General features: G+C 39.8%; 1 protein-coding gene across 1 annotated transcript in view; it reads left to right on the plus strand.

Annotated features, from left to right (window-relative positions):
• Nucleotides 1–27,774, plus strand: part of kiaa0825 (KIAA0825 ortholog) — a 141,340-nt gene that overhangs the window by 56,730 nt on the left and 56,836 nt on the right. The window contains exons 14-19 of the mRNA XM_084414064.1: nt 2,268–2,447; nt 3,756–3,974; nt 4,145–4,553; nt 7,729–7,885; nt 8,575–8,724; nt 10,004–10,098. Coding sequence (XP_084270190.1) covers nt 2,268–2,447; nt 3,756–3,974; nt 4,145–4,553; nt 7,729–7,885; nt 8,575–8,724; nt 10,004–10,098 — 1,210 coding nt within the window. The remainder of the gene's footprint in view (nt 1–2,267; nt 2,448–3,755; nt 3,975–4,144; nt 4,554–7,728; nt 7,886–8,574; nt 8,725–10,003; nt 10,099–27,774) is intronic.

Below are 27,774 nucleotides of genomic sequence, written 5' to 3' on the forward strand. Positions count from 1 at the left end.
GTTTAGTTTAGACCTTTGTTTTAACTCTCCAGAAATTTGAATTAGGACTATAGGCATATATTAGAGCTGCATGATTAACCGTTAAAAGATTGCGATCTCGATTTAAACACTCACTCGATTCCTAAATTACATTGATTCTCCTGTCTATTTAACTTTTGACAAAATCTTACCTGAACATTCAAATCTGTGTTGGTGCTGCCGCTGACCCATAGAGAGAAGTTATTATATATACAGTAGGTATGAAATGGCACAGTATCGTTATTCTGTGTTACACATATTAAAGTAATCACAGAAGTAGCTACTGAGATAAAAGTTTATATTTTGGATACAAACACTGATTTCTACAGTAGAGATCAAAATAGAGTAACTTGTATCGATTAAATAGTTAAGATAGATAATATAGATAGATAGATAAGTGACTGTTAAAATTGTCACTGAATTATTAATTCAAAAGATTTGCTCAAAAACACTGATTAATCCAGTAATGAAACAAGCGAACTATTTATGAGTGAGTCATTGAATCATTCACTCAACCCGATTTCTTTTTTAAAATAAATCGTTCATATTAAAGGCAGGGTAAGCAATTTCGGAGAGGCTAGCAATAGCAAGCTAGCTTTGAAAGCACAAGATCTTCCAAAACACATGAACGCGCACAGCAGTCTGCAAAGCATTAGTAGAGATGGCGTTAAATGACCTCTTGTCTCAAAGCACATAACATTATAAGAATAATGAACGTCAACAACTTACAGACCTCTTACTTGTACCACCTGACTGCTGCAGATTCAGTTTGGCATTGATAGCGTTGCCAAAGAAACGCAAAATCCCGGTTAGAACGTCACGGGTTGCCATCTCGTAATTGCGGTTATGATATAGTGTTAACGCAGCGTAAGCTCGTTGTTTTGGTTCAGGAGGAACTGTGAAAGGTGACCGCTGTTTGTTTACGCCGATCGATGGCATTGGCTGCATCCTAAACCATATACTCTCGAGTAGGTACTTATTTTGAATAAGAAATTACTTCACAATCGCTAAAAAGTATGTTCTATATAGTATGAATGTGCTTAGAATGAATGTAATCCGGACCTAGTTGCCATGTTGTTATTATCACGTGACCTACTAGCGTCAGTTACGTGGCATCACTGCCATTCACAAATCCTCTCCCGTGGCCTCATGGGACAGAAAGTGTCCATTGTATGCACACTTCAGAATCTTACTGGAAGTAGTAGGTCGTCTGGGTACATATATTGACAGGCAGGTAGGACATCGTATCGAATACAGTGATTGGACAATAATTTTTTTGGTCGTGAGACTTTCACAGAAGATATATGTACATGTTTTAATATTTACACCACTTCTATTACTGATTGCTATCAGGATGTGAAGAGAGTTTCAATCAGTATAACAAAAAAATGTATACAAAAATTGCCTACCTATTTTAATGAAACATTTTTAAACAGACTGCAGTAATTCATATTTTGTCAGAACCTCTTGTACTTTGTTTATGTGTCTGTTCGGAATCATGGTAGAATCGTGATTTTGAAAAAAAAAAATATATATAGCAATTTATTCAGAATCGTGCAACTCTACTATATATAAACTACCATTCAAAAGTTTGAGGTCAGTAAGATTTAATTTTAGTTTTAAAGAATGTAATACTTTTATTCAGAAAGGATGCATTAAATTAATAATAAAAAAAGTGACTGTGAAGACAAAAATATTTCAAATAGATGCTGTTCTTTTTGAACTTTATACTGTATTTATCAAAGAATCCTGCATTTTTTTAATTATGGTTTACACCAAAAATATTAAGCAACCGTTTTCAACTGTGAGGATGATAATAACTTCAACAGCAAATCAGCATATTAGAGTGATTTCTGAAGGCTTCTGAAAATTCAGCTTTGCCATCACAGGAATAAATTACATTTTAGAATATATTAAAATAGTCATTATCTTAATATTTCACAATTTTACTGTTTTCACTAAATTACCCTTCATAAGCATACAAGACTTCTTTTAATATCAGTTCCGAAGGTGCCTACCTCAAACTTTTGAAGGGTTGTGCATATGCTTTGTTTTCTTTATTTAAAAAAGAAAGAAAGGGAGAAAGAAAGGCATCACCTGACAGAGCCAAAAATGGTCCTGTCAAATATCCCGAAAGTCTCTCCAACCGGCCCCTGGCCATTCGTATTGTTAAGCCATGTTATTTTTAGCATTGTGGTTATTTTTTATTTTTGACATAATTTAAAATAACCTTTGAAATGTGCTTTCAGGTCTCTGTGTGGACAGAGGAATAGAGGTGTCCCCTGATACTCAGACAGCAGCTGCAGAATTTTTAGAAGCTGTTTTTGCCATCCTGTCCTCCCTAAACTACGTCCCCAGGGCTTTAAGTCGAGCGCTAGAGGGATACATGGACCGGAGACACCTTTGGGAGCACTTTTACAACTTAACAGGTGCAGAATTTGCCGTGATCTGCCCTACATTTGTTTAGACTTCAAAAAGACACACTTTTAGTCAGATGTGGCCATTTAGTTACAGTCCAGTTGGAAACCACTATCACTATGTGCCCCCGCTGTGTCCTCTAATTGCCTGAATATCAGATCTGACCAGCTGGAAGCCCATCATCAAATCAAAGCCATAATTAAACCTTTAGCTGTCTCTTTGAATGCTTATTTATTTACATTTCTGCCTTTTTCCTCTCTGTAAAAGCCACAGCATGAACATTTTCTGTTGTGTTAATGGTTGGCGTATTGATTTTGCACACTGACATAGAAACTGCAATTATCACCAGACACCTTTTGATTCAGGGGGTTTAATCCAAGCTGGAGTGCTCATGTTTTTTTTGTTTTTCTTCTGTTTTATTACATGTTAGTGGTAATTATAGTTGCACAAACTAGGCAAATGACAGAGGAGGGAGCAGGAGAGTGTGTGTTGTATGCAGTTGTACTGTTGTGTTTTAGGCTTAATTGACCATGTCCATTCCTACTTAAAGATAATCTTATGAAGCTTGCTTAGCACCTTGATTGTGCCATTTACAAGAGCTGTTTGGGCTGGTCAGGAAAATGACAGTATTACAATTATTTAGTTGTTTCTTCTACCTCTACTTTTTGGCACTGTGGAAGAAATTTGAAAATAGAACTCTGAAACTGAACCAACTTTTAAAATGTATTATTTTATTTCATTGTTTACTAAAAGCAAGAATTCTGACATTTTGCATGCCCTTGTTTCTCTAGAAAATGTCCATAGCATAATGTCAACAAAATGAGGCGACAAATCAAATTATTGTTAAACAGCGGTTTATTTTAATTTGGCTATGTTTAGATTATTAGTTATGAATGAATGAATGAATTAAATTGTTATTAAATCATTTATATTTTATATTAATATCTGTCTGGGACAAGAGTAAAACAATACAATCTATACATAAAGGTATTTTAAATAGTTCAAATTTATACATTATTACAAAAAGAATAATATAACAAAAAAAGAGATTATAACAGAATAATAATAAAACAAAATGAAACAACTGGAATCTATTAGCTTTAATAAAGAGTGCCCATAAATGAAGAAACACCAATATCCTCAATACATTATGTCCCTCTTCTTCTCTGAGGTAGTGTCCTGTGACCAAATATAATATAATATAATGATAAAACAATATTTTTACACAGTGTCACTGTCTAATGAATTTACAAAATAATTTTGGATGTAATTATTAAGTCTCAATAACTTTTAATTCATAATTATTCTCTTTCTTCCAGACTCCAGTAAAGATGAGCCAGCCTTGTTTAAATACATCAGGTCCGTTGTTTGTAAATCCACTACCAAAATCCTGAGCCACCTGGTCAGCATGATGCAGGAAAATAAAGACCAGTCTGGACCCCTGGTTCGACAACACCTACCCGAAAATGTCCTGAGCAAAATCCCAAAAGAGTGGAACTACATTCCACAAGATCCCAAGCTGAATGAAACCAACAAGAGTATGTAAAGCTTTCTCCATCCATCCATCCATCCATCCATCCACATTTGTAACTTATTAGTTGTTGTTTTTTTAACCACTGAACATATCTATTGTAAATGGTTCAGCCTTATTTAAGAAGAAAAAGAAATCAAACCAACTCTTTCTTCATTCTTTCTTTCTTCCAATCAGGCAGCATGAATCTATCTATCCAAGCCCTCTCTTTTATTTTCACCCATCTTCCGTCAACCGTAGCCTCCCTTCCACTGCCTGTGCGCTTCCTGTTCACCATGGCTGAGAAGAGGCTTTCCCAGCATGCCAGACAGCTGAGGTCTACGGGCCTGCTCCTCTGGGTCTTACTGGTCTGCCTCTGTCAGGATCTAGAAAGCGGGGACACCCTGGAGCTTCTGTCTGGCCTGCCCCTAGAGAGATGGGCCAAGGATAGGCTGAGTCTGCTATCTGAATGTCTGCAGGTCAGCCTGGGCCAGCAGAAGGGCGTTCCCAAGCCTCTGGTCCATAAGGTGCTCCAGTGCCTGGAAGAGAAGAAGCCCAAATGGACCTCCATGCAGCTGCAGAAGGCACGAAAGCTTTGCTGCGAGAGGTGCGATTTTTTTTTTTTTAATGAGCCCGATGGAATATACTGCCAATTAAAACCAAGATTTTAAGCCCATAAGAGCAAATTCATAATTAAGCTTATTCATCATATGAAAGATGATTTCTGGCTTTTAGCATTTTTATGTGTTTAACCAGTTATCTAATCTAACATTATCTTCAATGTCTAGCTGCTGCTGCCGTTTGATATTTTGATGTCATTTTAAAGACTTCAGTCTCGCCCATCATTCATTTTTTTTTTAAATTAACTTCATCCTTTGGCAAAATAATTATGTATTGTTTTCTGTGTTTTCTTTTCCTAGCCTGTAGCTCTTCGTTTCAAGCTTTTTGATATGTGTACTTCAAAATGGGTTTGATGTCACCCACAGGATTTGAGTGCAGAAATCTGACTTGAACCACTGAAGAAAGTGTTGCAATCCTTGAATCATGTACTTTAAATCATCTTAGTTGTGTCCCAAATAGCGCACTATACTACCATATATACTGTGTGCACTATGCACTTATACACTCTGCACTTACTGTATACACTACACGGTTGAGTACAAGAGTACATAGTGCATAAGTACATAGTGTATGAACTTTATAAAGTTATTTTGTCATTTAACATTGGAGTCTGATAGCCTCTCCCTCCGCTGCGTAATTAAATCTTCAACAGTTGAGTGCATGAAGTGTCAAAAATTCCACACTTCTTTTTTTTTTTCTTTGCTTTTCTTTTTTTTCCCCTGGTTAATTAAGTGCACCACCCGGGTATTTAATGTGCACTTTCTCTATTTGGAATTTTCAGTGAACGCACTACTCACACTATTTATACTACATTATAACGGCATAGAATAGTGGATAAGGAAGCAAATTGGGACGGACGTCATTTTGCATTTGTGAATTATTGAGCCCTAATGATAAAGATGGGCATGTACTTTAAATCATCATCTTGTGGCAGATAATGTATCTTAAATCAGGGGTTTCAAACTTTTTAATGCCACATACCCCAAAATATGCTATACCCTTCTGAGGGACTTCTAAATTGTGAAGGCAGCTATACTTTTCATGTATAAACCTGTGACACTGTGAAAAAATATATTTAGGTTCTTATTTTTTCTTTCTTTCTTTCACTGTTTTTATCTGAGACCCGAGTTCTCCAGACCCGAGTTTGAAAACCCCTGCCTTAAATAATGATCCTGTACTAATCATTTCTTTAAACTATTGATTTTTGAGCACTTTTGAAAAGTGGCCAATTCTTCATGCTATTTTTCACAGATGGCAAAAAAAAGAAAGAAAAGTTTTACCGTATTTTCCAAGTCAGGTCCAGAACAAAAGCTCAGAGTTAATTAGCCTTATTGAAAATGATTTAGCATCATAACCGAGGTAGAAAAAAATCTAACTTTGAGTGTTCCGAGAAACGCTGATCCCAATGACAGGAAAACCAAAACAAAAAAATAGAGTGAGGGCAAAAAAAAAAAAAAAGGGCGATAGCAAAAAGGAAGAGTGATTATGTATCGCCTGTCTTAGACAGTCAGTGGAACCATTACTATTCATTAAAATAACCTTCACTTTCAGGCACTGCCTCCGGTGTAAACAATCAGCGTACAGTGTGTCGGCGGAAAGCGGGTTTTCTGAAAAACACCCACACCCCAGCTTGTCAACACACACACACACAAACGCATACACACACACGCACCTCCCTCATCTCTTGTCTTTGCAAAGTAATTTGTAGAGGAGAAGATGATTGTTCTCCATCACGGTGACCCTGGCAGGCTTTGACGGCATGCATGCACAGATGAAGATGAATGCAGTGGATTCCGTGGGCGGAGGGGGTGTTCTGCTTCTTTCGGGGCACATTGGTCCTAATGACGTGATTGATAGCTTGTCCCGGATCCGACGGGCCTCTCATTAATCAAGCCGCTGACTGGATCCAATCATTTGCTTCACCTGCACACTGATGGACAGGGAAGGATACAGGCACAGGTGCTGACACCCCGTTCACCGGCTGGGCTGCCCACGGCCTCGCCGCTTTTCTCGGTGTCATTGAAGCTAAAGGCCTGCCTGACAGGCGACACTTTCCTTGTCACTTTGTGATTGAAAAATAAAAAAAGGAAGGAAGAAGGAATGAGGGGAAACAATGACAGGGGGTGTATCGGATGGGAAGTGTGGCGAGGGTGATGAGGCATGTTGGATAGAGAGGAAGGGCACGAGAATGGGTGCGTTGAGGGGACCTTGAGGTTACTGCAAGCAGCACTGTGTCTCTGACTCTTCCTGACGCTCTCTTTTCTACATTTTTTTTATCTCTTCATTTTCGTCAAAAGGAACTTTTGGTAGCAAAAAAAAAAAAATGGAAGAAAATCATGTGATAAAACTGTTTTGCCGCAACTGGCAACATGCAGCTCTTGGCTTTTTGCACTAAGCATGTGCGAATCTTTGTGTGGAACACAACAATGCCCACTCTAGCTCAATGCTAACGAATATTGGCAACAGCTACTCCTATTTGGATATTTGATCCCATCACAAAAAAAGATCACAAAAGCTACAGTTAATGTCATTTGATTGGTTTGAATAAAATACTTTTGCTAAAGACTTATTGTGAAGAAATAAAATCAATCAATTTATTTATTCATTGTAATTTTGCACACTTCTGTTGCTAGCAGTCTGCATAAAATATGAAGGTATCTATACATTTTGTAAAATATTTCTGGACCAGGATGACATGGTATCCACCAGAGTTTTAGATGTATGAACCTTACCATAAAAGTATGTTTGTGTATAGAGTAAAATAACTGATTTATCCCTTTCCAATTTGAACATTTTAATGTTAATTGAAATTTTTTACTTGTAGCCCAAACAGTAAGGAGTGTGGGTGCAATGTGCAATGGCAAGGCCATGGGTTCGATTCTCAGGGCAAGCAAGAACTGATCAAATGATAAAATGTTCTTTGAATGTAATGTAATGTAGGTTGCTTTGGATAAAAGCGTCTGCCAAAATGAATAAATGTAGTATTAATATTTACACTATTTAACTATAATAATTCAAATCTCCCTTAGAAAATGAACTGGAATCTTGCGGTTACCATGTAAAACTGCCTTTAGAAGGGTTTAAATTGAGTAATATAATAACCATTTTCCATTTATTTCATGTTATCCCCCCCCTCTCTTCTTTATGTGTTCCTCCATCAGTGTGTTGGAGCGTGTGGAGAGCGGCCCGGCGCAGGATAGAGGTGGGCCCGCGGAACTGACTGAGCATAAAATAAGGCAGTTGCTGCTGGAGCTGTGCCATAGAGCAGGTGGCAGCCAGCACCTCCGGCAAATCCATCACAGCATCCAGCTCAATGAGGTAGCGAATTGCTGTTTTTCACCAAGCAATTAGGTGGCTGTTAGCCTGAGGCAGACAGTGTGACCTGAAGCTGAGGGGAACGCCTGTGCAGAGACACAACTGCATCCAGATGTTGCTGCGGGCCCTCTCGTAACAGCCTTGACCTGATTGAAAAGAATCGATTGGAGAATAACAACTTAAACAACAGAAATAACAGAAATTAAAGGAAAAGATTCATGAATTAGTCAAAGTCTTTCTCTACACTTAAACTACAGTTCTATACCCAATGCCCCTTTGCTCTACTTAACAATAAGAACACATCTTGGGAAATTAGTACAACTCTCACTTAAGTCTAATCTTGAGGACAATTCTTTGTGTCACATCTATACATATCTGTGTCCTCTTTTTTTGTCCGTTTTCAAATCCTATTCCTAGATAGACTGATTAATTTCTACCATTGTCGGCCAATTACTTGGGGAATAGAGAGAAAAGGAAATGTCCATTATGTCCATAATTGTTGAAATGTACTAATTTGTCCGATGATGTGTTTAAGAATTCTGTAGAGACTCACTGTTAATTTGACCACATTAATAGTGATTAGTTTTGCTTAGTGCCATCTAATAATAAGATGTGTCCAGGTTCCTGTTCGTTTCTCTAGTCTGGACTGGAGTGCGTTGATGATGAGCCTTTATGTTGTGTTTCTTCCTTAGGATTTACTGAGGTCCGTCCTATCGCCTCATTCAAAGAGAGATGCGCTTCTGGACTCCCCTTTGGGACCCGTCGTGTTCTCCTCTGAAGCGAGCGACTGCACATCCCAGTTTAACCCCTTCACCGAGTGCAATTCTAACAAGTTAGATCAGGTTGGTTCTTTGTTATCATTCGTATTAAGTCGCTCAGCCTTCAACTCGAGGTGCTTGCGGACACTTGTTGTTTACATAACTATTTACAGCAGTTCATTAATGGCGTGAACTACTTCTCTTCTTCTACTCTTTCACTCTTTTGAGCGAGTGTAACTTTCCGTCAAGGCCACCAGGCAAGGTGAATATAAGAGAGAGACTGAGAGACTTTAAACTGCTTCTCTAGAATGAACTCGACAATTCTCCATAGGTCGCTCTGTCCCTAAGCTATATTTTAGTGTGAAGGGAAGACACAAAGCAAAACATTAAAAAAGGTTAACCAAAAGAGCAAAGAATTTTTTTTAAAACACTTGAAAGGTGAACTCTTCAAGTGTGATGTGGCTTTGAACAAGGGGTGGGGAAAAAAAGCATCCCTTGCGTGTTGAAGACGGTGTAGGTTGAAGGTTTAATTACAAGAGCCATGGTCCTCTTTTGGCTTTCTCTTAAAGGTAGGATAAAGTTTTCTCTGCTCATGTCATGCGACTTTTTGTAACGTCTTTGAAGCCAGAAAGTCTTGCAACCTTCTTTTTTGAGGGGAACTTTTTCCTTTCATTATCTTATTTGGCTCAGAGTTTTTACTTCGGTTAAAATGCGAGTTCTTTTCCTTTCGTTCAGCACTAGCTGCGGCGCTCTTAATCCCTTTTGTTTTCTCCTTATCGCTCGCGCTCGCATTGCTTTGCATAAAACACCTTATTAAGGGGATGATTAAAAAGCCTCCTCGCCTTCAGGTGGCTGCGCTGTTTGTCAAATCAAATGGAGGCAGAAAAAACAAATGCCGATCCATCAATCAGCCGGTCGGAGAATAGGAGGGGCTGGCACGCTCCTGTCCTTTTGTCAATAAAAAAAAAAAAAAAACTCGGCTTCAAGTTAAGAGTGACGTTCTGGCTATCAAAGCAATCGGATTTCATTTGGCTTCCTAACAAAGGGACGGTCCACTTTGGGTGAGGGAAACCTTGGGCTGCTTGCCACGAACAACGGCGAGAAGAATAACGACTCCTCTTGCAAAATTGATTTATCTTTTTATAAATGATGGTACATCCCTCCCCAAATGGATTTATAAATTAATTGCTGTCTTATTGGAATAAAAACCTTCTTGTGCAGACATGATAGATAGATCGTGTTGGGGCGGCCTTGTTCGGGACCCCCTCCTCTTTGGTTAGTCCAGCCCAGCTGGAGCAGTAATTTACTGATCATATTAACTCTGATTAATAACGAACAATACTCGCTGCTCATTTATCAACAGGCTGCTATGGGTGAGAGGGAGTGGGATTGGGCCCAACTGCTGCCGGCCTATCAGAGCACGAGTCAGGTGACCTTCACGACGCTGCTCGCTAACAGGTAATGGCTGCTGCTCTCGCTTGCGCACAGTCGCCCCCTCCTTTCGCTTACACACTGTTGAAGTGCTGCCTGTCATGTCCCACCGTGTACTGCCGTAATGAATGTGAATATTGTGTGGAGAGGATAGAGGGATCCTGCGACCGTTTGAATGTGCGCGCTTGTCTGTGTGTGTCAGCTTCTAAAAGCATTATGGTTGGTCTACGTATTCCTCATCTGACCTATGTTTTTTTACGTATAGATGCTCCCGTCTCTACAGAATATGAGTTCTCGGTTTCTTTTAAGATTTTAATTCCCAGCATGCAGCCCTCAAAGTTTAGTAAAGAAAGTGCTTTTCCACTGAGAGCTATATCTGTGTGAAGAAAATGAAGTGTCTGCATTTTTTTGAAATCACAATCTGACGTGCCAGACTGTGTCAGAAGATAATTTTGAGGTTACTGAGGGATCGGGTGTGGTTGAGCTTTAGTTTAAGGGGCTTTTTACATGACATCGTTTTCAACTAAAAACGTACAACTTTTGGGGCCCTATTTTAACGATCAGAAACGTAAGTGTCAAAGCGCAAAGCGCAAGTAACTTTGTGGGCGGGTCTTGGGCGCTGTTGCTATTTTCCCAGCGGGATAAATGACTCTTGCGCCTGGCGCAAATCTAAAAGGGGTTGGTCTGAAGTAGCTTCATTATTCATAGGTGTGGTTTGGGCGTAACGTGAAATAAACCAATCAGAGCGACATCTCACATTCCCTTTAAGAGCAGGCGCGCTTGTTCTATAGCGGATTCCTATTATAACGGCGGATTTGCCAGGCGCACGACAGGAGCGGTTCACAGCCGAGGAGACGTTGGGGATGGAGAAACACACCCAAATTAACTTCGGTTAAACAGGCGTATGATAATTTGGGTAAATGTGTAAGCTAGATGTATGCTTTTATAATAAAATGTCTGTCTATCTATCTATCTATCTATCTATCTATCTATCTATCTATCTATCTATCTATCTATCTATCTATCTATCTATCTATCGTAATAATGTATGATTTGCAAAAATAACTGCTGCGTCTGTGTGTAGATGAGAGAATCAAAGTGTATGCGCGTTGTGCACACGCTACATTGATTAAGGCCAAGCATGCGCCCTTAAAATAGCATATGAATAACATGCAACGCGCCACTGACTTTAAACAGTTTTTTTTTCGGTCAGTGGCGCAATTGTTTTCTAAACCTGTAAAATAGCACGAGGGAACGTTTGCGCCGGAACACGCCTCCTCTTTGCGCTGAACCGCCCCGGGGAGCGCAAGTGTATTTCTTAGTTAACCGACGTGCATCTGTGGAGGGAAAAGTCCGCTTTGCGCGGGTGCAAAATAGGAATGATACATGCGTCGGTGTACAAAGTCAATTGCGCTGGGTGCAGATTGCGCTTGATGCGTTTTGGACGTTTATTTACACGACAACGCCGTTTTGTGTGCCTGATAACGCAAACTTTTGAAAACGGGTTTCAAAGTGCACGTTTTTGAAAACGGTCTCCGTGTAAACAACAAAAACACGGATCTGTGAAAATGATGACGTCTTGCACATGCGTATTACATAGTGTTTCTTCGCCATCTAATGGCCTGGCAGCAGAATAAAGGGTTTTTAGTCGTTTTCGCGGATCCGTGTGAATGGGGATCGGTTTGACAATGGTGTCGTCTGTACGCGGAAAACTCAAAGTTTTAAGTTTTGACATCCGTTTTAAGCGTATTGTTGATATGTAACAACGCCTAAATGTGATACAAGTATGCCGGTTTAAAGGGATATTTCAAACCAGAGCCAGAGTCTGATCCATTTGCTCCAAATGATCAGTGAGTTTAGTGTTAGTTTGACAGCTTGACAAAATAAACTACAGTAAAGTAAAACAAGATCAAATATCAAATCTTAAACAATAATTTTAGTTTGTTCTTTTTTTAGGAAAGCGTGGAAGAGTGTATATTTATTTTAGGTCCTATTTCTGGTCAATATTTCTTTAAAGATTTTCCCTGTTTTAATCACGTTTATGTTCTTTTTCTTAAATGGTTCTGACAAGTTCTGATGGTGTGCCAAGTTAAGGTTACACTCTATTTTAAGGTGTCCATGTTACAGTGTAATTATACATTTAAGTACTGAGTAATATTATTTAACAACATGTACTTACTGTAGGATTAGGAATAGGGCTTGTTTTAGTTACATGTAAATATGCATGATTTACTGTTATTACTATAAGAAGTACATGCAAGTTGTAACAAGGACAATGTGAAATCAAGTATATAAGTAAATTTTTTTAAACTCAATGAAGTTGTAAAAACTACATAAGCATAATTACTGCATAAAGTTATACAAATTATTTTTAAAGTTAAAATAGGTCTAGTTAAATTAATGTTGTGTGAACAGGGTGTTGTTTGACAAATTTTGTCTTAAATAGTATATACTTACAACTTAATGTCCATCATATCTTTTAAATGAATTAAAGAAAAGTGGCACTTGAATTGGATCAAATTAAGATTTTTTTCGGATAGGGAATTGTGTCAAATCTGGGAATCAGTGCCAGCGCCCTACCACACAATAGTTTCCACTTGGTAGTGCAGCAGGTCAGTGGAACAAGAACCTATTTCTGCGTACCTGGCAAATCACCTGCCCAGTCCAACTTGGAGAGCGTCCAGATGTTAGTGTTTCCTTCACAGTGGGGTGTAACCTCTGAGAGCATCTTTCTCTGTTCAGTATCTCAATGATGGAGCACCTGCCCTCATGGCCGAGCAGAAGTTCAGAAGAGGGATGAAAGAAAGTAAGGTGAAGGACAGAAGGTCCTTAAGAGGAAGAAGGTTAGAGGGTTAGAGATTCATTCTGTATAGTTTTGTTTGTGAAATCAGGGTCCATAAACCATTAACTTCATTATCAGTCATTGAGTTCCGGTTGTGGTCACCTAATCTCGTGTTTCTAAGCCCAATTGACATGGGTAAGGTTTTGAGAAACTGCTTCATATAAAAACAATAGAAGTCTTTAAATTCGGGAAGTAGCGATAGTCTTTTCTTCCCTATTGTGACATATATCCAAGTGAAAAAAAGTAGAAAACTCGTCATCAGAGAAGAGAGGAGATGTTGCTGAAGGACGGAGGGGAAGTTAATTTGAGTAAAGATTATGAGGATAATATGAGGAAAATAATAATATCAGTGAAGATGTGCACGGATAAATCATTTTTAATACTGCAATATTCCATATAAAAATGATAATTGTCAATTTTGCATTCATGTCACTTTATTGTCCTCATTCAGATAGCTCTGTGTGTGTGTGTGCTTGTGTGCATGCACCCTTTAAAAAAAAGATAGCTACTGTCATTCACCATTGTAGTGCATGACACTTGTGGATTGTCCATGAATGACCATGAATAAGTACATTTAATCAGAAACCTGGTCAGAGATAGAGAGATAAATAAATAAAAAATAGAATGAGGCAGATAGAAAATAGTTGTAACACAAGGTCTAATGCATGGAAAAAAAAGCAGTAATAGGTCATGGAGGAAATGTTAGACACTAGAGACCCTCTCTGGAGACTGAGAATGTATGTAGGTCTTCTATATGCAGAAACTATGTGATCTTGCTGTCTATTGAATAGGGTGTTCATCTGAACATATTAATCTCTCTAACTTCTCTTTTTTCAGTAAAGTTTTAATGATGTCAGGTTATGAGAGGAATATTTTTAATAAAGAATACCATTCTATTGAACTTTCAGTTCATCAAAATATACTGCCAAAAATGTATCACAGTTTCCACAAAATTATTAAGCTGCACAACTGTTTTCAACATAATAATACATGTTTCTTGGGCAGCAAATCAGAATGATTTCTGAAGGATCGTGTGACACTGAAGACTGGAGAAAATTAAGCTTCACCATCATACAGTGTTTTAAAATTATTATTATTATTTTTACAACATATCCAAATAGAAAATAGCTATTTTGATTTGTAATTATATTTCAGAATATTACTGTTTTTTCTTTGTCAAATAAATTCATTATTTACTGATAATCTTCACCCCCACTGTGGCTCTTGAAACAAACATGATTGACGACTTAAATTCCGGTTTGTTCCTCAAATAAATCTATCATAAAATTTGGCATGTGGTGCATATGGGTTATTTTTATTTAATTATATATTTTAAAAGTCCCTTTTTTGGAGCTCGACAGCCCATTGGTCACAGAGAACTGCCTTGGTATGGAAAACAAAATACCAAAACATTTGTGTGTGTCCTACTAAAAAATTATAATAATAATAACATCATATAAGTTTGGACTGACATTCACAGTATATAATCACCCAGACATTTTTGGTGAACTATCTATTTAAACATTAGTACATATTTCTGTGGCTCTATGAGGAGTACATTCATCTTGCTGCATATGAATGAGACGTGTGCCATAATGCGGTCTCAACTCCGTCCCCCCGTTCCCCCTCTCAGTGTGTGTGTGTGAGAGAGAGAGAGAGAGAGAGAGGGAGAAGATTTACACAGGTGTGGGTGTCCTTTATTGTCACCTGTCATTTGGCTGTCCGTGCCAGCAGTGTCATAAATCATTCTCAAATGGAGCTTTTCAGCATAAAGTGACTGATTAATGTTCCTGTTCTTCCTCAGACTAGCACCTGACACCCAGAGAGACAGCTACAGCAAACTTCTAGACATGACCCACACAAACTTTTTTTTGCCAGAGTTACAGTGCTTGGTGACAGGAAGGCTTTACAATAACTCCATAGGTTCGATGATCTGTGTTAAAATTCACATTCAGGTTTGCCTTCTCAATTTAAGTTTTATAAAACTTATGTTGTGTTGCGCATGTAGGATACTCCTATTTGATACAAATCTGGCTTCCCTCCATGTTGCATTCTGTAATCTGGCAATACTAGCATTTGTTTTGGGATTTACTATCTCTGCACACACTCTTTTTTAATGGTTTTGATAGAAGTGTCATGCTCACCAAGGCTGCGTTTGTTTGATGAACCATGATCAAAACTTTGCAAAACCTGTTGTATGCAATATTTTATGTCTTCTTTAGTGATTTTTAAAAAGTAAGCATAAGAATAAATAAGAAAAAGAAAAACAGCAACCAATTCGTCACACGACGATTACCTGTTCATGCAGCACAGGGCGAAATTGTAGCAGGGCACCAACTACTAAGGTGTACTTGATAATCTAAAGATAATAAAAAAATTAAGTATCAGTTATATGATGTGTTACATGAGGCTTTTGAGGTCTCTCAATCATCATTGTATTACATTGCATTATATGCACCCCCCCCCCCCCCCACCCCCAATAAAAACTACAGCGTTTTGATCATAAAACTAAGCATTTAAATATCATATATAATGCTTATAGAGATATAGAGTGGCAACTGATATTTATATGCATTTTATGTAAGTTGTCTGCTATAGTGTTATAAAATGAGTTTACATTACAAGCTATCGGAATTTCATCTTAATTTTCAGTTTGGGCTTCTAAATAAAATTGAGGTGGTTTTTCCTCCTTGATTGTGAGCTCCATAATCTCATATATCATAGTGTATGAGCCATAAAAACATTATTATTATAACATTTTTTTTTTTTTTTTTTTTTTACATTTTTTTTTTTACTGACCCAACAAACAAACCTCCTTTCTTTCACCTGTGTCACCTGAATCATTTTTCATAACCGAGCTCTATGGTTAAACATTTTCCTCCGATGGCTTTTTCTTATAATATGTTGTGCCTTAGTTTGACACGCTTTCAGTGTTACAAAATACCACGGGACACACTTAACAAGCACCCTCTAAACAAATGTAATGCTATTGGTAAATGCTAAAACTTTTGGAATCACAGTCACAAACAATGCTAAAATATGTCTTCTCCTTTCTCCTCTTTTTGCTTGTTGCATTGAAAGACATGAATTTTAACTGATGTAGTACGTTGGCTTGCTCAACTCATACAGCCTCGCACTGTCATTCCTTTATCATCCGGAACAATAGTGAAGTATCTGTTGAGAAAGATGGCAGTTGATGCAGGGAGTGGAGTGCTTTAAATTGCAGTGATAGGCACCGCCGTTCACATTGGGCACATGCCATCTGTTCCCAATGATAGCCATATGGTTAGCTTTCTTTCCCAGGGTAAAAAATACAAACAAATGTGTCAGAATGCAAGGACTTTTTCCACAGACGCGCAGAGACTCGGCTAGAGGCAGCATCGCAATGTGCGGGGAAGTAATTGATATCGCCACCTTTGTGTTATGAGTTTGTTGTTGTTGCTTTTTTGGGTAAGGGAATCTGTCATGGCTGAGGAAAGGGACATTTTCACTGTGTTGCTGGAAAAAGCAAACACTTCCATGTCAACCCATCATTTTACTGACTTTCCATGGGCAAGGTTTTTTTTTTTTGCTAGGGGCCCTTTAAGTTTCACAAACAAGTCCCCTCCATCATGCTCTATGACGGACAGACAGACTGACTGACTGTGGGAAAGCTTCTTTGTGTCTCTCCATCATCTTGCCTTTGTTTTGGTGGCTAGTGCTGTAAATTAGCAGACACAATGAGGTTTTATTTAGCATGAGGCAGGCGTAGAGCTCCTGGTTTGTTCTTTGCATGTGTGTGTGTTTCATGTATGTGTGTGTGTGTGTGTGTGTGTGTGTGTTGGTGGGTGAATCACTGAAGCCTGGGAGAAGGCCGTGGCCCCACCTCACATGGCAGAGAAGAGCTGAAAGGCTCATTAATCAAACTTCGAGTCACAGATGTGATGGCTTCCACACAAACTGCCAGCAGACTGTGAAAGTCACATCCAACAGAGTCAACTGTCAAGCAGCTAGGCCACCATTTCCACCCGGCCTAGCTCATTCCTCATTTCTTTCCTCTAAAATCCTCTTCCATCCATTCATTATTTCCTTCCTCCCTGTCTCGCACCTCTCGTAATGTTCACAATCAGAATTAAGTTCACGTTCGTTCATTCATTCTCAGATGCCCAAATCTATATGTGTACATTTTAATTATGCTATGTATTATGACATTTCCCTGGGCTCAACACTAAGGATTTTTTTTTTCAGTCCGTCATAGAACATGATGGAGGGGACTTGTTTGTGAAACTTAAAGGGCCCCTAGCGAAAAAAATATATATAAAAAAAATAAAGTCACTAAAATGATGGGTTGACATGCCAATATTTTTTACTGGTCCCACCAAAAAAAAAAAAAAAAAAAAAATTAATGAATTAATACCTAATGAAACATTGCATTCTAATAAATATGCACCTAAAATTTTAGATACTGGGGACATTTCTGTAATGCTTAATCCAAGGAAGACGTAAATGAAGCGAATATAACACAAGGTTTATTTTAACAACTCAAAACTAGACAGGCAACATGCGAGACAATGTGTGAAACATGAACAATACCGGACAAATGAAGAGTGCTCAAGAAAGAACTTAAATACACAGTGACGAACAGCTGTGATGGTAATCAGTGTCCATAGAAAATAATTAGAGGCGGGAAACAAAGACAAAAAAACACAAGTGACTGATGTAAACAAACTAAAAGTCCATGGACTGAACTAAACTGAACATAACTGTGACAGAATGCCCCCTATCGTGATGATGATGACAAGGGAGGTGGCTTTGGACGAGGACAAAGAGGTGGTGAAGAGATGACAGCCGTAGGGGTGGAGGGACGGAGCGCAGAGGACGGCCCGTAAGTCTGTGGCGGAAGTAGAGTGATGACTGACCAAAGGGGAGCCGGTCGAACAAGGGAACCCGGTGGAGCAATAAGGCCGAGGGTCTCCGGTGGAGCCGAAGATGGGAGGAGCCAAGCGGTGCTGACAGGTTGACGGGCCGAGAAGCGAAGAGAACAGAGGGGGAGCCGCTGGATCCTATCGAATTGGCGCTGCTGGTGGTTGCACGACTTGTGGCTCAACGTCACTGCAGGGAAGGTGCAGGGCTGTAATCATCCGGGAGCAGAGGGGCTGGAGGACTGGCTGAGTTTCGCCATCACGGTGGATGATGGTGCAGATAATAATTCTGCACTGAAGTCGATCAACCAGTCCTCTGTCTCCGTTCCTTCAGCCGCTGGTGTCGTGGGCTCACACCCCTGGTCAGGTTCACTCACCGCTGCGGTTGGTCCCTCAACTTCTGCGGGGGGGCTCACACGATCTCTCCGCTGTCGAAGGTGATTAATCCGGCTCAGGGGCTGGCACCGTCCTCTCCAGACACCAGATGATGGATTCCTTTCAGTTTTGTCAAGTGGTCTCTGGGAGGTCAACATGATGATGCTAATGTTCCCCGATCCAGAACAGTGATTTCAGGGTCTCGTCGTCAGAAGGGCAGTTGACTGCGAGACGGCAAAACTCCTCCGTAAAAATTTAAAAGTTTTCACGTCTTCTTGCACTTGAAACTGAATGATTAAAATTCGCTTCAATGTTTAAATTGAGAAGACATAAAAACATGTGCAAATGATAAACTTTCGTGACGGCGCTGCACTGGCCGGGTTTGGCAAGTTACAACTCCATCAACTGTCCCGTCTTTCACGCTGGCCCTGGGCCCTCGGACGGTCCTTATTGTTGAGCTCTGTGTCTTGTTGTTTTGTTGTTTAGTTATTTTGTTGTTTTTGTTGTGCCTAAAAGTATGACACAACTTGCTGAACATGCTAATTAGCTATCATCTAGACTACCAAATGTTTTGGTTTTAGGTTTTATTGGTTTGGTTTAGTTTAGAGAAAACGAAGATGCAGAGCAGATAGCTAATTAGCTACACTGCATTTTACTTCTTATATCGATCATTAGCTACCATCTAAACTACCTATTGTTTGTTTTGTTTTGTTTTATTTTATTTTTACCAATATTTTATTGGTTTGGTTTGGAGGAAATCAACTTTCATAGCAGATAGCTAATTAGCTACCATCGAAACAACCAATTGTTTGGTTTTGTTTGTACTTGCCGATGAAACAGGTAATTAGTTACTGACTAAACTATCCAAAGTCGTGCTGAAATGGCTGAAACAGCCGCTATTTATAATGTTATTCCAGCTTTGCAGGGCTTTTTCTTTTGCCCGTCAGTTTTCCTTTCACAACATCCTTGATTATGCCACACTCTTTAACTCAATTCAATCCGTTCTCTCACTTCCAGTCCTCTGTTTATTATTGAAGAACCATTATCTCTCATAATCTATGATCCTAATCTACAGCCGTCACAACCAGCTCAATCTCACCCAGCGCAGAGCTTTAATCAGACACCCACTGCCATCTCCACATTGTGATTGACAAAGCCACCCTGCCAGCCTGAGAGGTGGAAAATAATAATAAAATAAATAAACTGTGTGGTCCCTGGATGGAAGAGGGCCAGTGACAGGCTTCCACGCTGGGGGCCCGGTGTCACTGCACTGGCAGTCTCATCACACTGCCACCAGAACCCAGCCATTTGCATCCAGGCCAGGGACAGATAATTAGAAGGATTCCTGCCTGTCAGCATTAATCTGGGCAGCGGTGAAACGCCCTGACAAGGAAATGGAGATGGAGAGCTTTTGCTGGAGCGGTTGGCGAAGGAGAGTGTGGTTCAGTAGAGGCAATCATAGCTCCTTACAAATAAGAGTGATAATATTAGTGGCCTATAACGGTAATTCATTTGGAGTGCACTGAATGCTGATTTGTAACGCCTGCATTTAATATACCTCGCTTGTTATAGATGTCTAAGATGAGTATTTCAAGCTTAATTTACTTCAATTTGCAGTTACCCAGTCTTATATTGTAAAAATACAATGCAAACTACAAAAGGTAGCATGTAGTCAAGCTTGTACGTCACAACCAGTCTATTTTTGTCAGTGCACAGGCACTTTGAAATGCTTGCTGTGTCATTTTTTTAACAATCTCACCACAAGGGAACCTTCATTGTTAATTGCTTTGAAAAGTTTGAAATGTCGTCTGTTAGAAGGATATATTAAGCTAAATCACTATGGATTATTCTCATATATAATTTAGTTTTTTTTCGTACAGATTTATATAACTCACGCTATTATACTGTAGGATAACAGATATAGGAGATTTGCGAAATACCTAAAAATAAATAGTACTCGCTTCAAATTGTTTCAAAATGAAATGATGACTGACATTTAAAGTGATAGTTCACCCAAAAATGAAAATTCTATCATCATTTACATACCTTCACATCGTTCCAAACCTGTATGACTTGCTTTCTCAAGTGTTTTTAGTCTGTACTAAATTCAGCATTCTTTGAAATAAAATTATGTTTCATATAATAAAAAATAAAAAAACACCTCATACAGGTTTGCAATATGGACATGAGGGTGAGTAAATTATGACAGAATTTTCATTTGTGGGTGAACTATCCCTGTAAGTCACTATTGGCTAAACGTTGTAAATTAAGTTCGTTTTGATTGTCTCTCTGGTCTTAGAGTATGTGTTGCAGTTTTACACCTGACATTGGTAACTTCTTTCATTCTCCTGACGAGTGTAGTGTCTTGGCCTAGTGAATCGTACCTCTATACGATGTCTACGGTTCTGTCATAGGAGCCCTGATCAGACGTGACCTTCCCTCTCTGCTGACTTTACATGGCCTGAATGCCACTGTCTCAGAGTACCTTTATAGGAACTGTGGACTGTCATCCTGTCAATTAGATGGTGATCTCAGTGCTCCGCAGAGGTGCTACAGATCCCCCGGAGCCCTTAGCCCTGACTGATATAAGGGCCATGGTGCCACTCTGGCCCCTGGGCAGATGGTCAGCAAGCATCCTGAAAGCTGAGGGCACTTGGGTCTTTCATTGGCATTCAGTGGCCACGTTCAAACTCTGCCCCTTAGAGGTGGGTAAGAAGGACAGAAGGAAGGATGAAGGTTGCTCAGACATGGTTGATGAGGAGAAGGTCTGTCACCACATCTGCCCTTCTGCAACCTCTCTGGTTGAGCACCACACACTAATTAATAAGTGTGTGCACAGGTAACCCGACAGCCAAGCCCCACTTTTGCAGATTTTGCAGTTTCTGCACTGATTTTGCGAGAAAATATATATAGCATATAATATATAGCATGGGTTTAACCCTCATGGTCTGTTTGGGGTCTTAGAGATTCCAAGACCATTTTTACAGCTTGAAAAAATCTTAATTTTTTATCAAATTTATACAGCCTTGGTGAGCATTAGAGACTACAATATTTTGTAAACATCTTACCAAGTCTAAACGATTGAGCGGTTGCAGTAGCGCTGTTAACCACCACGCAAACCAATCAAATGCAAAGGGCCCCGCAGGCTTGGGGCCACTCAATTCATGACTCCTTTTGACATAATTTACCGGGTGGTCAAGATAAGTAGAAAGAAACAAAGCACACATATCCAAGCTGAACTAAAAAAGAAAAAAAAAACACTCTACACTTTTTTTTTTTGAGCTGAAAAATCAATATGAAACATCTGATGAGGTGGAAGACCTGCAGCCAGGTCACACACTGAACAAGCTGTGCCCACACAGTCACTGCCTGTGCATTTGCCGAAAGATATAGGGTTGTGAATCTAATTCCAATTCTGGAATCGCATAATTAAGGTCAGGAATCGGATACTTGTTATAAAATTGAAATTGATAATCGATATGTGTTCACAATTAATGTGATTTTCAACTATTCAAGCGCAGGAAGATGTACTCAACTCTCATTTAGTGCACAAATACTGAATTCAATTGAGTTCTCTTGCGCTTGAACATACAAACAAAATTTTCCTCATAAAGTCACTGATCTTGACTGAATAACTTGTGTAACTTTAATAAGGATTAATCTATATTTAATTTATAAAAAGGAAACTCTATGCAGTGTTATTTTTTACAGTGTTAGTTTAATTGTCTTTATTAATGTTTGAAATATATAAGTTGTGTCACATCCTGACTTTGCTTAAGGCCCCCAAAATGGTACACCCGCCCCTCACCGGTTGTATGTTGTATACGGTATCCATTATAGTTATATTTTTAGTGTGATAGTATGATGGCTAAGTGTATGAAACGGGGTTAGAGTATTCTGCTCAGTGCTCTGCTGAGGATTGTCTTGATGTGACAGGCTGCTATGTTAGCTCAAGTTGTTTTTGACAGAACACTAAGAAAAGAAGACCAGAAAGAAATGCACACTGAATTCCTCTTCAGAAGCAACAGTCTCTGGAATAATCGTCTTTCTTTCTGTCTTTCTTTCTTTGGTTGGTGTGAAAGGTTCATGCAAACTCCCGATTGGTATGTTAGCAATCCTTTCTTACTTGTACTTGGTTACAATAATTATAGTATAGTTCAAATCTGCTGATAAAAGTGACATTTTGTGTGTGTTTAGTCTTGATGTTAAACCCAAGGGACACTTGAACTTTGGCTCAGACCAAGCAATCAAACCAAGTGTGAAAACAGTTCAACTAGATTTGAACTTCCTCTTCATGACGTCTTTGAATCAGTGCCCAAATTGTCTGGGATTTTTTCCTCCTCTGACAATATATATCTTGTCTATTTCAATATTATTTTATCTTATTTGTTGAGTTAAGCCAGGTTGACTAATCTTGACATCTTTAAATCAATGTCCAAATTGGCTCGGAGCAGATTTCTCAAATGTAGTTATTCCTCAGGGGCATCTTCACTCTTTATTCTTTACTCTATGTTTCATCTACTGGCAACCATCTATAGCAGTGTGACTGTTTGTTGCAATTTGTGTGATACCCAGTGACAATGTTATGAAAGGCCATTTAGAGATGAATGATGCTCCTTGTCACTCCCTCGATCTCTCCTTCTCTATCTCTCTCTCTGCCATACTCTCATTCATCTCTTGTCTTTTTTTAACTTGGGCGCTCTTGCTGGAAGGGGAGCAGATCTAATCAGAGAGTGGGCTGCCTGGATTGGGGGCATCTGTGTAGCCTCTACGTTGGCTCCGGGCTGACCCAGTGCTTTCTCAGGCAATCCGTCATTCAGCGTTGCCCTGTCCGAGATCAGCTCAGGCCTCTCCTCACAACCACACACACAATCCAGAGCTCAATGTCAGGCCATGGACTACTTGACGGAGTGAACCGTTTGAAGACTTCCTATCTTTCCTGGAAACTATACCACCTGCTGGCTTCAAGCCCGTGGCTGCTTGCCCTCTTCTGGTTTGAGAGAGGTCAGAATGCACGTTGTTTCCGACCAGCTCTGCCAGTCTCCTCAGGTTTCCGACCCCAGCGGCGAGCATCAACCGTCCAGAAAAAAACAGTAAGAGGGCACGAGCAAAGGCAACGACCTCCTGTAATTCTGGCCGGTAATGTCTTACGCCGTTTCAACACTTGGTTTGGTTGCTTGGTCCGAACACAAGTTCAGTTCTATCCTTCTCCCTCTGCCCTGGTCTCTTTTGCATCATCATCTTACTACTGTTAGTACTGATGTACTCTAGATAGGTAATACCTAACCAGCTGCTGTGACTTACTCTTGTCTCTATGGTATTACTACCAGAAATACACTAGTATGTAATCTGTGGCTGATACCAAACTGATAATTATGTTAAATTTATAGCAGAAAAACTGATAAATGGATTTAAAATTGTCTTAAGATTAACTTTAAGTACAAGTTAGTGACAGCAAAGGTAATCTAAACTTTATTATGGGGTAAACAAACGACAAAAAAAAACAAAACTCATTAGTTTGTGTGGGATGACATCATGAGGTATTCACGTGGCATGCATGCACAAATTAGGTTTTATGTTATTGACATGTAGCCATAGTGGATTCCTGCATGGGTATGACATTTTTGACCTCATTATTGTATGGACAAAAATTTATGTTTTTTGTCTGTATTTGTGTGTGTGTTCCACAGAAGAAAGTAAGTCATATGATGACTTGAAAAGTAAATAAATTTGCATTTGTGGTTGAACTATGACTTGACTCATCTGTCTAAGTATGAACAATTAGAGACAATTTCTGTGGAAACAAGAGGCAATGAGAAACAAATTATAACCCTAATACGATAACAGGCAACTATTACATCATCAATAACAGTTTACTTCCACAATTAGACCAGATAGCATTCATGCCAATTATGATCCATACTAAAATCCTTTTTTCAAGTTTAGTTGGTAATTATTCTTGTTTATTGTAGAAATGTGTGAAGTCTTAAGATTAAAAAGATGCTTATATTGCTGCATTTGTTATTTATGATGAAGCGTATTCCAAACTTTAATGCGTAACAGAAGTGAAATTGCATATAATTTGCACTGCAGTTGACAAAATAACACTCCCCTTCCTAGTTTACAAAACCAGTCATCCTCAAGAGACGAACACGTCACTGCAGAAGACGAGACGGCACGTTTGTTTAAAGCAGACGGGCAATAAAACGGTCCAGCTTAGTAGCGAGCAAACGTCGGGTTAGTTTTAGCCTTTCATTGGCGTTGGATATCAGTGACAGCCCCGATCAAAGAACGCCGTCACAAATGAAGCTGTCAAAATGGCTGGCAGCTGAGTCAGGCAGCTAAAGGGGGAGAAACAGAAAGAGAGATTTTCATTTGCTTTCAAATGCATCATGACCACGATGGAGCCTTCATAAACAGACAAAAAGATGGCTAAAACGTGTTAGCGCAGCGCGACACGATGAATTATAAATGTGTGTGGAGGATTATAAAAACAATGAGCGAAGGCAGCGGAATCCCTCAACCTCGGGCAGATAGACTAATTAACACTTTCGACATGAATGTATGATCTCATTATAGCTCTTGAGCTTATGTAACGTGGCATTGCACCATTGTTGCAAGCGCGGAGAAAGCTTAACGCCGTTTAGAACATCTATTGTTTAGAGTGAAGGTTTAGTTACGTAAACATTTACGCAACTCGCAAAAGTCGTAGGGAGATGCGTTATGTTGTATATTTCGGGCTTTTTCCTATGAGTTGTTCCTGCTAATTTTCTGATAATGGCCAATTATCTGCTCTTTTTTCACTAATTAGGAGATAAATATCATCAATCATTGTCTATTAATGTTGATGAGCCGCTTGCATGAAATGAGCGTTTATATGCCTAATGAGTGTGCCCTTTTCCTCTATTCGTATCATTCGAAACACTCATTTGCCGACACAAAGTATTCATGGTTAGGTGCTTCTGTTGTGCAGTAATTCGCGTACTTGATGGTCGTGACATGTCTCTATGACGGAGTCTCACAGAGGCACTCTCCGGACGTAGAACGAGAGCGAATTAAGTCATCTTCTTTAATGCGCTCACAAAAAAACGAAGAAAGAAAAGCTTGGAGTGAGGCCTATACGTTCCCTGCTGCTATCCTCCTCCTCTGTTTCTCCCTCTCTCTGTCTGTCTAGGTCTCTCCTTCGCTGTCTGTCTGTGAATGTGTGGGAACTACAAGGCGCGCTCCTTTTTAGCCCCTCGCGGAATGAATCAGCTTGGATTTCTAAGGCTGTAGAAGTGTCCCATTGTTATGATGTCACCTCAGCTCAAGAAGGATGACCTCTGGACCCTATGGATTCATGGCTGTTTCGTCGCCCCCATTTTTGACAAGGATAGCTGCCTTTGTCCTCCCACTAGGGGGTATCCAAGCCGTTTGGAATAGATTTCGAAGGACTCGCGGCTTAAGACATACAACTTTGTGTGTCGCCGTTGTCTCTCGATTTTTTTTGTGGTACCTCTTGACTCTGGCTTCATTTTCCTCTTTTTCTCTGTCTTCCTTCCTTTCACTCTGTCAGTCTTCCTGGCTTTTTTCTCTCTGCACCCGTCCGTCTCCATCTCCGTCTCCCCCCTGTGCCGTCCTTTTCATTTCGCTATTGCTAAGGAAATAGTGAATACCGCCAGATGTCGCAAATACATCATCATAAGGTGGAGGACTGGTGAAAATAAATCAAGACACGTATGCGGTGGGGGATGTGAGACTGGTGCTTCTCTTAGAGTGTGATTGTGTGTGTGTGTGTGTGTGTGTGTGTGTGTGTGTTTGGGAGAGAGAAAGAGAGAGAGAGACAGAAAGCGAGGGAGAGAGGGCAGTAGAGGTCATTGGATTGTCCCTCAGATGTGTGATATTTTATGTATGGGAAAAGCAAGAGCGGATATGACAGAAGATGCAATTCGCCACCTCAGCAGACCAAAAAGACAAAAATGCAACACCGAAAAAGGTCCAGAACCTTTTAAGACTCCCACATCCACCTGACCTAAACGACTCACAAAGATAATGCGATCATCACCAGAAACTAACCACACAAACAAACGAAACACAAAATGCGTCTCCTTCCCACTAACACGCATTCCTGCTAAAATGACTAAGTGAAATGAGCTGTGAGAAAGGCTTTGTTTGCAGTTGAAGGAGAGCGAAGCAGACACGCTCTCAGATCCACACTGAGTCGAGCGAGAGAAGGAGATTCCCCAGGGTGGCGCTATCCCAACAACGCTTATCCTGCGGGGGAAAAGTTTACAGCAAGCCCTGCCGTTTGTAGTGCCACTACAGAGGCTGTGACAGTCTGCATAAAACGGGCTGGATCTGAGCAGATGCCTCCAACCGAAAAATAAAAAAAAACACCTACAGAAGCACAACTGAACGAATGCAATCGAGACATCAGAGCGAAGCCCTCTAAATACCTTATTTATGCAGCCGCTTATATCCGTGACAACAAGAAAACAAAACGACACATCAGCATAAACCCTCCTCTTATCATATGGAGGCTTGTCTTGTTTTTTTTTTTACATTTCCTTTTTACCTTGTGGTATTTTTTTCTCCTTCAGTTGTTCTGAGTTCCTCAAAGATGGATAGCCCTGATCAAGCTTTGATATACTAAAATGACACCCCTCGTCTTCCATCAGCCCTGCGGCTGACCATCTCCAGCTCACCCCACCAGATGCTAGACAACATTTTCTCTCGAGTGCTCTCACAGCCGGCAGGTAAAAGGAAGAGGGCTAATTCCAGGCTCTTTTGAACTCCTTGTAGTGCCTTTCTCTATTTTTGGCCATCAGAGGAAAAAGTGCTTCAAATAGATCTCAGAACAAAGTGTAAACGAATGTGTGGTATATATTGTGAGCATCAAAGTATTATTTGAGCTGTGGATTCGTGACATTGGCCAATAAACAATTAGATTAGTCACAACGGATACGGGGGTGAGCCTTTGTTTCAGCCAAGCTTGCTAGTGTCGGTAAGATTCTGAAGAGACGCCATATTGACGAGCCCTTTTCTCTCTGGTTTGGGGGCGGAGTCCACTCAGCTGTCAATCACAGAGACAGAAGAGAATAGCTGTGATCCGTGCCATCGTTGCAACTAAAACCGTATGCAAATTTGCCCTTGGAAATGTATTTCTACATTTGCAATACGTTGGAGAACGAATAGCCATACAAATAGGCAAATATTGACCTGAGCAAGGGACTTTTTGTGAAAGCTTTTGAGGCTTAAACACGGTCATTGCCAGTGAATGGCTTTTATTGGTCTATGTCCCCCCAATTCTCCATCTGTCCTAACAAAGAGACATAAACGAGACAACGCATACAAAGAGCGAGGAATCAAATCTTTGGTCTTTTATCAAACCTATAAAAAGGTATGAAGCCTTGAAAAGTCAATTCACGATGCTATACTGTAGAACATATCAGTGGAAAGGTGTTGTGAATACAGTGTTGGTCATTAGTTAGCTGTGCTCGTTTTGTTACCCTAGATTTGTTGTGGCCTCCACTTCGAGGTAGAAAGTACGAAATGTGCAAAAATGCTGTAATTATAGTTTACATTTAAACCGCGGTGATATAAAGG

This window comes from Rutilus rutilus, assembly GCF_951802725.1.
Source record: "Rutilus rutilus genome assembly, chromosome: 7".
NCBI classification, from domain to species: Eukaryota; Metazoa; Chordata; class Actinopteri; order Cypriniformes; family Leuciscidae; genus Rutilus; species Rutilus rutilus.